The sequence below is a fragment of the Buteo buteo genome, chromosome 12 (assembly GCF_964188355.1).
Source record: "Buteo buteo chromosome 12, bButBut1.hap1.1, whole genome shotgun sequence".
Classification (NCBI taxonomy): Eukaryota; Metazoa; Chordata; class Aves; order Accipitriformes; family Accipitridae; genus Buteo; species Buteo buteo.
The window spans coordinates 17,467,269-17,479,394 of record NC_134182.1 but is presented as its reverse complement, the minus strand read 5'-3'; the positions used below and the strand labels follow the sequence as shown (position 1 = coordinate 17,479,394).

At 35.8% G+C, this 12,126-nt stretch overlaps 1 protein-coding gene across 1 annotated transcript in view; it reads right to left on the bottom strand.

The window, feature by feature from the left end:
- The window catches only part of PRKCE (protein kinase C epsilon), a 301,238-nt gene that overhangs the window by 89,883 nt on the left and 199,229 nt on the right, over positions 1 to 12,126 (bottom strand). Inside the window, exon 10 of the mRNA XM_075042854.1 lies at positions 11,886 to 12,059. Within this exon, the coding sequence (XP_074898955.1) occupies positions 11,886 to 12,059 (174 nt within the window). The remainder of the gene's footprint in view (positions 1 to 11,885; positions 12,060 to 12,126) is intronic.

The window sequence follows — 12,126 nt, the reverse complement described above, 5'->3', positions numbered from 1 at the left end:
AAATGCTCAGATAAGTGTGTTAAAAAGTGGCTGAATTAAGTTTAAAATAACTTTTATTTCATTTCTTCTTCATAAATTCAACAAAAGAACACTGCAGACCAAAAATCTGAAAGACGATGGCATCACTCTTTGGCATGCTTCTTAATTAAGTCTAATGCATTATGCATGATGCCCTTTTGGCTCTGGCATGACATTGCCAGCTGTGGTTCACTGCTTACATTCCTGATGGGAAAGCACAAAATACTGTAACACTTATCTCTTTCTTTCAGTACCTTGGGTCTTGGTGATGGAAAATGTAACTTGAGAACTGTAGTATCAAATTTATTATGTACTATTTACCTGTATTACAGCATGTAATATTTTTTATATCTAATGTATGCATAACAACACATTATGGAAACGCATACAAAAACACCTGCAGGGAATCCTGTTTTTTTCCTATCTGAGAAACGTCAGTATGTTTAGTTGTTGTTTCCAGGTGATCAGATACATTATTTCACTACTGTAGAAGATGATGGAGAAATAGTGCAGCTACATCAGTTTGGAGATTTTAAATGGCATAGACACTACTTTCAGAAATATCGTTAAAACAAAATGGTATAAATATTTATACTGCACTATAGGGTTGTCTGTTTACAGATGTGGTATTAAGAGGATTTCTCCCCTCCAGGGTGGAGAACAAAACATAATGCTCTCTAACATTTACATTTCTAAATAGTTTCTTACTTTCAACACTTCCCACAAAAAATATTATGTGCGAAGGTGCCACCGCATTACATGCAAAACCACCGTCTTTGGCTCAGGAAATGCCCAAGTCATTGGTCTCCTGATATTGGGAGTATTCTGGAAAAAAGTCATGATATGCTTTATCCTGTACCTACACTCTTTTTGGGCATCTGCTTTGGCACTGCTAAAGACAGGATACTGGGCCAAACAAGCTGTTGGCTGTTCTTACATTAGTATCTCTTACACAGTCGTTCATGAGATCAGAACCTGGTTTTCCCTTCTCTTTAGCCCTTTATACAAATTAGCTTTCCAACAAAGGATGAAAGGAATCTAGCAAGAGGTTAAAAATATGTGTTTCCAGAGAAAAATTACATGAGCACACAGAATTAATGAAAACTGATAAATATGTGCAAAATCCTTAGTCTACATATAACATTCTCTGTTCACCATGTTTTCATAACTCTTCCTGAAAATAAAGCTCTTTATAAATATCCATTCATCTGCATAAGCACCACACACTGATTTTTTTGTTCTATATGATAAACATGAGTTACCTGAGCCAGGCTTTTCCAATACCTATTGAAAGTCATTATTCATACACCTCTCTTCACTGTCTGGATTTCTGTGGTTTTATAAAAGCAAGTAACCTTTAAAAGCATTAATTGTATCTACTTTATTTTCCATACTTTCCTGTTTCCAGAACATGATTAATTTTTGGCAAAGCATATGCTTCACACAGCTGAAAAGCCTGGCAATTCACAAGTATAAATTAGACAACAGGAAACACTGTCCAAAATTTCGCCATCATTTAAACCATCCAAACCCTCTGAAACAAATAAAGCAGCACAGAAGAAAATAGTGTGGTTTATCTTCAGGGTGTAGTTTTTTCTACAATTCAGGAAGCAGTTTTAAGGGGCAGAATTTTGTATGATTATTTTAATATTGGATTTCTGAAGACAGAGAAGAGAAAATAAGTACTACTGTAGACTTTTCAAGAAACCACTTATCAATTAGATTATTTGAATTTACTTATCTTGTGTTATTCTGCAAAGCTTCTTGGAAAAACTTATTTATAGAAGGCTTATGAAATGGATCCCTTTCATCCTTCTATCAGCTGAATGGAAAGTTAAGTACCTAAAAGGACAATTTTCCTTCTTGTGTACTTGGCAAGGTATACATACTCTGAAAAGAATTATAACTGGGTCTTTCTTGGATGTATTAAGGATAAAATGGGGTGGCTTCTCTAGGTCACAACTTAAAAATTAGTCTATGGAATACTAGCTGGTATTATTCCATACACAATCAAAGTAGTTAAGTTTGTAAGTTAACCTTCAGAGTGCCTTCCATGAACACTCAGTTCCCTTATAATGTACTACCTTTAAAAGAAGTAAAAAAATTTTCCAGCATAGCTATTGCTATTATTTAAATTATTTAAAGTAGTGTCATTGGATGAGTATTATTTTTAAGAGTCACACCATTCTGACAAAATCTCATTAATCCTTAGAGGACCTAGTGGTCTTATTGCAACAAAGCTAACCTTACACACAGAGAGTCACTGTGCATGGGAAAGAGACCTACAGTTATTAAATACACTGTGTGATGCAGGAAAAGATGGATTAGTACACCCGATGCGGGAAAAGTAATATATTTCTGCTATACTGTGTAGGAAGAGAAAGACTTAAGCAGGGAAATTAAGCAGGGAAATAATTGGGAAATTATTGGGAAAATATTGGGAAATAATTTAAAATACTGTTTTATAATAGTTTTATAATGTAATAGACAAGTTAGTGGAATATATTTTGAGATCACAATATAAATAATTCATGCTTCAGTAATAATCAGAATCTACTTACTATGAAAAGGAACATTAACTAAAACTCACAGCCCTTTCCCTCTTTTCAGTCTCATTTAAAGGTGACTATGCACATTTGTAGACATGGCAAGTGGGGAATGGAAAAAGAAAGTGTTTCACAGTAGTTCATAGCCATTTGCTGTAAGGTGAAATAGAAGAGTCCAAAATCTGATGTTCACTGTCACGATCTCCTGGTTGCTAAACACACTTTGCACTCCTATGAACTACTGTATTAATAAGCACAGCCAGGAGTTGGAAGGAGTCTTTATTATTCAGGTTTCCTTAGTTCTGAACAATTACTTTTTAATGACTGATTGGTTTACCAGAAGAGAACACAAAGAATTAATGATAAGATACAGTTTACCTGTACATGTTTTATAGATTTATGTTTACTGTTTCTTACTATTAGTGGAAGTTGTATATGCTCTTTATACAGCATTTCAGCCCTGGCGTAGAGACACTGTGGACTCACGGGCCCACAAATGACATACCACTCACTCTGCTCCAGGGAGTCACTTGTCTTAAGTGCTAAGTTGACATTATAGATCACCTTCCCTGTCATCTTTTTTAAGGAGATAAAACAATGCACTGAATAATCCTCAGCTTACAGAATGGCCTTAGGCACACCTTATGTGGGAACACAAAGAAGCTCTTTACATGCTTCCCCACACACAACCATGAGACTCTAGGCTGTGCATCGTTACTCTTAGCCCACAGTAATTAGGCAAGAGTAAACCCTGCTGCCATCAAAAAAGCGTGTGTGTTTCTGCTAAAAGTACTCGCCCACAAATGAGATAAAATGGCATAAACTGGATTCCCTTAAATCTTCTCACACACCTCTTAACAGTGTAAAAATAATCTGATGGTGTGGTTTTGAAAAGAGGAGATAAAGTGTAATTTAAGTTAAACCCTACTCAAGTTTGGCCCACCTCACATATGGTGTATGGTGCAGAAGACATGTTATGCCAAAACTAAAATTACTGTGTCCATGCTAAAAAAAAGCAATGAAAATTTTACTGAAGAAGCAAACCCAAATGTTTTGTAAATTCCACTTCTTTCCCATGGTGAAATTCTCTCATGTACAAGTATTTACTAAGCTTACTGTTGCTACCAAAAAGAAAAAAAAGTAGTACTATTAAAGTGCCCAAATGAATTAAAAAAAAAAAATAATTTCCTGCATTTAGAGAAGAAGCTGCAGAAGAATCAAATTTTATATGCAGCTTCCTTTTTCCTGACTCTTCCTTTGGGGTGCGTTAGTTGTTCACTTGTAAGAATAACACCTAACAAACACAGTATTAAATGTTTTCCTGCAATCACTTGGGTAAAACAGGCTTTCTTCAAATAGCTTTTAAAACAGTTAACTACCATAAATGAGGTATCCTGATAGCTACCCATGTGAGCATTACATTTCCACTTATTTTAAAGATAGGTTTTATTTTTACAAATTAATTTTTATATTGAACGCATTTGAGGCAAATTGTGAATAGTGCTTGAGGGCTATAAAACACAAGAAAAAGCACAAAGGCTGCTAGGACAAAGGACCAGTGGTTTCATGTAGGTCATGTACTCAGGTCTCTTCTGTCCAAATGGGGGATCGTACACCAGGTGTGAGGATGGTCTCAAGACCTAGGTGCAGAGGAAGGACAGAAATGAGGGTCACAGCACATGGCTGCAGGGTAACAGATCCTGCTACAAACCAGTCAGGCACATTTCTTTCAAGGGCTGTTTGCCACAAGGCGGATTACCCTTATCCTTCCCATTCTTCTCTCTCAAGACGAAACTAAACGAAAGGCCACAATCCAGCCTTAACCTGTACGATTTAATTTAAAGCAGCATTGTTCAATTATCCTGCTGTATGAGGAACAGTACTCCATTCCTACAAAAGTTGTCAGATTAAGAATGACAGATGAGGAACCAACCAGCATGATGTTAACACAGCCATAGTGCCAATCTTACACAGAGATTTTGTGGACCCACTAAGTTCTGTTCAAAGTGTGCTACCCCCTTTGCCCTGTTTGGATGACATTCCTGTCTCTTCTGATCTCTGCTAAAGCACAGTGTACAAGACAGACAGACAGACTTACCAGGAAAGTTACTGGCAAAGCATCTGGTAGATACTCTGAAAATTCCTCCCCTTAAACATGCCTCAACTGGAGAAACACATTTTTCCCAAGAGGAAAAGTGTGCAATATGTACTTCCAGCTACTAAGTCCAAGAGATATGAGAACAGTACCTAAAAGGCCCTTAGCTCTACCAGTTATCCTAAAAACCTCCTGTCTACACATGATCACATCAGAACTAAAATCTTGAAGTTGAATTTTACACTTGGCTACACTAAGATGTTTTTAACAGAGTGAACTACTGGCATAGTTAACTCTAAAACCCTAATATGCAGACATAAGGACCAAAGTAAATAAAATCAGTACAACCTCCAGCTCGCCCTCACCTATTTCATGATGGCAGTTGCAGTGATTTCTGGCCACAGATGCTGACTCGGGACTACTCCCGGGGTTGTCGAGGCCTCAGCTGGTTACAGCAAAGCAATCCATGGAGCTGCAGCTGCAGCACTCACTTGTATACTTGCAAACTAGGAACAAGACCTAGCTTTGAGAGGGTGTGAAAGAGTCCTGTTCAGTTTGGGTGCTACAACACAAAATAAAAGTCTTTCCTGTCTGAAAGGGAAGCATTTAGACTCTTCTGATTGATGCTGGAGGAGTAATTTCTCCTACAGGCCCTTGATGAGCCTGGCTGCACTGATAGCCTTACTTGCAGTTTAACACTAAAAGGACTAATGTGAACAATGAATCTTCAGTGAGCTAACCAGGCTTTAATAATCCTTCAAGAGCAGCTAGCAATAACTGAGCAGCATAATAGCAACTTTCACAAAACCAGGTCAACATGCTGGATATAGGGGCTTGTGTGTGTGAGAGACAATGTATTTAATCATCAGCTTTACCATTCCAACTATTCTTTACCATAGTGTCTACTTTTAGACAATACAGTGATCACGGTCAATGCATTCATACTGTGTAGCACTCAACAGGAAATCTAAATTTAACATACACAGTACTCAAATTTCTGAAAAACCTTATTCTGCCAAAATTTCATGTATTTACATGACTTCTTGACTGTATGATATATGAAACATCACCAGATACCAGTCTAACTTCTAGCGCTTCAGGAAATATTCTGAAGAATGTGTCAGTATCAGTTCATTTTAATTTCTTATGATATGAACTGCCTGTAGAAACTAGCTGGGAATTAAAAAATAGCTACTATTGCACATATTCTATGTATATGCATATATAATAATACAGTTAAATAAAATATTAAAATTAAGTTTGAATATAAATATGTATACATGTATATAAAAAGATACCATAATATAAACAGTATAAATAACATAGCTCTATGCTTACTTACCATTTTATTCTACTTTTTTACCACAGTTAACTCTTACCATTAAGAAACCTTTGTCAATAATTTTATATTTAAATTGTATTAAAATATTTTAGCACTGAAGTAGCTAAAAATACAAGGGCTAATTTAGTCTTTTGTCTCCACATGTACAAATCCACAGAAGCAGGGATAATAATGAACAGATTTGGGCCCTAAAAAGTTCTAATTTGACACTAATCAGTAATAAAAGGCAATGCAAACTTGTGTTAAACTGATTACACCCATGTAGCAATATCTGCATAATGGCTTTAGCTGCTTAGCAACAAAAGTACAAGAATACCAGATAAAATGGATTATAAGCCCAGATGAATGTAACAGTGGCCAGTCAGGTTAATTTGCACTGTATATCATAAATGACACTCCTCTGAGCTATTACTGCAGAAGACATTTACTTTTTTGTACAAATACACGTAAGAGAAATAAGACTTGCTTTTCCACTACCAAAGACAGTTTTGGTCACATACTACAGTGATTTTTCTTAAATTAACTTAGAAAACATGACTTAAAGACATCATAAACATATGATTCTCTTTCCTTTTGCTGTTTTCTTACACAAATAAAACAAGTCCCTTTAAAAATGGAACTCCATTTTACACCTTTTGTGATGTTCCACTTTTCCATACTGATCCTTGTACACTATAATAGTATTGTACTGCTGGACTTCCAAACCCTTCTTGGAAACATTTAAATACAAGCCATGAGTAGAAGAAGGACTGATTACTCTTGGTTTTTACAGAAGGGTCTGATGCAGAAAGAGGTCCAGAGGTTTGCCAAAATCTAAGGCACATCATGACAGCTGAAACGGAAATAAAATCTCCTAAATCTTGGCTTTATAAACACCATCCTTCTAGCATTAGCCAGAGTGTGCTTGATACAGTGCAAACAAACAGAAAGGAATAGCACCTGAATCACACTACTCACAATCTAGGATAAACCAGTAGTAAGCCAGCCACTAGGTAGAACATAACAGTTAAGGGATCAAAATGGTTATAATAGGGTCACTACAGCCTATTTCTAGATGTCCTTCAGTTCTGCCACTGTCATGTGGCTAAACTCTACCTTACAACACCAGAACACAGGAAAGAAGTGAATGGCCTTGCAGGTCAGCTCAGGACCTATGCTATGAATAGATATGCTGCTTTTAACATGCAGGCAATTGCAAGGAAAAAAAAAAGGGGGGGGGATAAGTCTAACTATTTACCTGTAGTAACTGACTTTCTGACCTTCTCTATCTTTTATTTAATTACTTGTTTTCTCTAATAGAAATAGCCATAAATGTTGACTAAGGGTGCTTTACAAGTTATGCAACTCTATCATTCAACAGAAACATTGCTCTCTACTAATAGTACTCTCTACTAAAGCAATTTTGTGGAATACCGTACTCTGAAAAGAGCAGGAGAACACTATTTTCAAAATTATCTAATTTCACAAAGTTGGATAAAAAAGCAAATGGTAGATGTTAAAAGCAGTAGCTCTCCAGTCTTCTAAATTTATAATGAATTATCATAATAAAGCTTTCACTGTCTTAAATTATTTAAAAAACCAGATTATTCTTAAAGTATTTATTAGGATAATTCATTATAAATTATAGGGTGTGCACATATATGTGTATGCATCTCAGGGTAGAGGTCTAGAAAATTTTAAGTACTATGAACAAGGTTGACAGGGGTGTAGGATGAATAAAGTCAAACCAGTCATACCTTTACTTTGTAGAATCTCAACTTTCCATTAAAAAAAGACTTTAGTTTTCACAGTTCTGAACCTTCCAACTGTGAACGAAATATCATAAATACAGAAATGTCTTCAGAGAAAATAGCTCTAGAAATACTTTAACCCCCTTTGCCAGCCACCTGACTGAAGCATTATCAATAAAACCTAATGCTGATAATGTTCCATAGTTGAGCACTGAAGCATGGTATGAGGTTGGAGTGAAGAACACACCGGAGAGGGGAATTGGGCAGCATCAGCATTATTGTCAGGTAAGGTACTCCTTAATGAAAACACAAAGAACTAGCACATAGAAGAGAAAGAGAAGATAAGAGGAAGAGTGAAAAAAGAATGTAAACAATAGTAGTGCTGAAAAAAACCAACATTTTCTCAATAAAGGACACAACAAAGTCCTGAATAAATCAAAGATGATGATAAGCAAAGGTCAGTTATTACAAAAATGCTGTACCCTGTATGCGAGGCCTTGGGCAAGTTTTGCTATGGGACTGCCAAATACAGAATGTGGTATCCTTTGTTTATATCCCAGCTGACAGACCACATGCAAAACAGAACTCAAACCTCTGAATACATTGATATATGCACTGACCATATTCTGGAAAAACAAGAAGGGAAATGCTGCCATAGTATAGGAGTGTTGAAAAATACCATCCACTGTAACATGGTTTTATAATATGTGCTACACTAAACTATTTGAGCTCCTTCCACATAAAAACATGCATCAGCTGAGGTCCTGCCCATAGATTTTACATTCTTTCTAATGGGTAGGACTGGGTTGCTGAGTTCATACCTCAAACTATTGCAGAGAAAACATCATATATCAGCTTTGCATACTTTATCCCAAGCTTTGGACCAGAACCCAGCTCTCTTGACTTCCATGCCACAGCAGAAGATTGCAAAACAATACCTGAAGTACAGTATTTAAATATACATAATTTTAATACAGAATGTTGACTGGGGGGGCACACTCATTTTTTGATGGGCTTAAAGCAAACTGGCTTCATCAAAGTTAGCTTTTTGATTAAGTAGGAACATGGGAAATACCAGTCCCAAGAATATTCCTTTAAAATAAGGAAGTTAGATGGGACTGCTAAAAGTAAATTCAGATATGTAGGGCTAAAACCACATTGGTGTATAAGGTATGCTGTTATTAGCCATTATTGGGCATGATTTCTGAATTCCAAGCTAAATTTAAATATGAACCCTTACTCGTTGTGATAACGATAGTATCATGTAGTAAATGATAATGAAAAGTCTGCTCCATGTAAAAAACAAGTAATACTGATGCATACTTACTCTAAAAAGCATATTAGGCAACTTTTCTGCAGTGTCTTCACCTTATTACTGAAGGAAAACACTGCAATATTAAAGACAAACTCACACACTCACATTTTTGTGGAAAAGGAACAAAGCAAGTAATCCCATTACATAAAGTCAGCCTCTGAGTGCTTTAACAATGAATACTGAGTCAATCTTCCCATTAAGTCAGGGTGTATACAGCAAATATGCTCTGCTTGAAATGCAAAATTTAATTCCAGCATGATCACTTCAGGGACCAGTTCTGCAAAGTACAGCAGCCGTGGCATGACAGCATGACAATTGCAGCGTAAGTAACTATACACTACTGTTAAACACATTTTAAACTCTATTGTACAATAGCCTTTGTCACAGTAAAGCTATTTTAACCATGGACCATGTTTGTTTGAACAAGTTTTTCTACCTGTTTTTCCACTGAACCTTAGCAAATCATTCAGTGACTAATTGACTTGGTACACTTTCATTTGTTGTCATTCATGAATAATTTATAGCTTTAGCAGATGTATTGCTTTTGCTTTTACATATGGTTTGGATTTTTGTTTCTTTATAGAGTTCTTTGCAAATTGTTCACAGGCCATGCTCAAAAAACCCCTTCAATTATTAAACTGTGAACTTCTAATTTGATTGGGTATCACTAGGTGTAGTTTTGGTTGTTTGATAAGAGTCACTAGCCTATGACTTGTAACTATAAATCACTTAACTATCAGTTCCTCTGAGTTCAAGCAAAGCCACAAACTACAGTTTCTATCTGGTCAAGGGATCTGGGAAGAGAGAAGACTGTGAGAAGAATCTCTGAATATCCTTCTTTGATGAATGGCTTTGGAGAGCAGGGAGGAAGGCAGAAAGCATGATACAAAAGAGGGGAGAACAGATGAGAAATAAAAAAGGAAAGAAATCTCCAGGAAACCAGAGGAGTAGCAGGAGAACCTTCTGTCATAATTCACTTAATGTAAAACTGATCTTTACTGATGTTCTGCCACATGATTTACATCAGGGTGCTGATACATTTATTTACACTTCATGGAGTGCGGTCTGCCTTAGTCCTAAAGGTCCCTCTGTGTTCACAGAGTTTATCCTTCAACCCAGTACAATCTTTTTATCACTTCCTTCATCTGAAATAATATGCTCAATTGTAGTTACAGATTTTAAAGTAATACGTTAGAACATTTAAAGAGTATGTTCACACACATATTCAAATGAAAGTCTGAATGCATGAAACATCCATTGTAGACATAAATTGTATACACACCTTCCTGGGCCAATTTTTTGTGTCAACTTCAAAGCATATAAAAGGCTAATGCATCTTCACTATTTTAAGAACTGTATAAACATATTAAACATTTATTATTTGCATTTTTGAACACAGCGTAATCTTGACCCTACTAGCCATTTTCCTATGGTTTTCCCACTGCCCTATTTATCTTTCCTGACAACTTTGCTGGAAGACCTTTTAGTCACAGATTTTCTGTAATTCTACACACATAGTTATTGCAATTGCTCATGTGTGCCATACATAGTTTTGGTTGTAATATGTGAACATGTAGGTATTTACACATGCGCACACATAGACTCATACACGCCATTAGTAACTCTTAATTTTGTTCAATATGCTAATTTAATTGTTCATTAAATTTGCCAAATTTTTCCATTAAATTGACTCAAATACTCAAATGTAGTATCTTACTGAAACAAAAAAAAAGCCCATAAGTTTGAAGGAAGTTGATTGCTTTTAAAGTGTTCTATTTAAAACATTCATATATCCTAATGTCTAAACTTATTCCCTACAGGTCAGGAACTCATTCCATTTAAATGAATGGCATATTTAGTTCAAGAGCCAAAAGTTCAAACCTTAGTTCTTTGAAATAGTAAACATTTTATCAGGCACTTCAAAAATAAAGGATGCTTCTGTAAATATCATTATATATGATTGGTATTCTATCCACAAGATTCACCTTGTGGGTTTTTTTTGTCCATAAAGCTTTCTGGACAATCAGGTCAGACTGTCAGACTGTCAGCTCAGCTGAATGACAACGGAGAAGTAAGCGACTAAAAAATGAAAACCAGAAATGTTCTGTGAACACAACTGGTTTCAAGCATTTTGAGTGGATTCAGAAATCCTACAGTCAGCTACACCATCCAAACGTTCACTTACGTTTAAGCAGCAAAACTAAGACAGGTGCTATGAAGAGAAATTCTGTATGAAAAATTACAAACAAGGAACACAGCACAGGAACAGGCTGTCATTATCACCTCTCTCTGCCAATCCTTCTCCCTGCTTCTCAAGCACATGGGCGGCATTAACACTATAGGAACTTATTTGATAAGCAGTATACTTATTTCCTTTCTTTTCTGAACATTTTGTATACTACACAGCACAAAAAACCTGGAAAGATCAGTATTCTGCCATAATCTCATTTCTAAGAAGATAGTTTTAGAATTTTTACTCTGAATACTGGATGTTAAAAACATTTGTACTTAATTCAATGAACAATACACTCTATTAATGTACAGAAGAAACCCAGAAAATAGCACCTTAGTAGGTTTTTTTGTGGTTTATGCATGCAGGGTTTTTAAAATTTTTTTAACTCATTTACTGCCATCTCCTGGTACTCACAAGGTAATAGTATTTATGCTACTTAACAGCAGCTAGTACTCCTCTTCAATACTACTGAAATGCTGAAATGCCACAAACCTCTCAGAAATATTTTTTCAATATTGCTGTACTATTTACATTGCTGTCTTTTATTCTGGAAATAGTGAATATAGTTCCTTGGACACAAACTGGTAAAAGGTTCATGGAGCTTACCTTTGTCTGGAAGCAGCAGTAAAGTTGTGTTAGGTATGGGTGTTTCCGTGCTAATGCCAGAATTCTCTTTTCTGTCATTGTACAGTCTACATCGTCATCTTGAAGTATGACATCTTTCTTCAACACTTTCACTGCATATACTTCATCTTTTCCTTTTAGCTCAGCTAACATTACCTAAAAAAAACCAGAAATTCTGTTTGCATATGAACAACAAATACCATAAATGCAGGGTTGCATATGC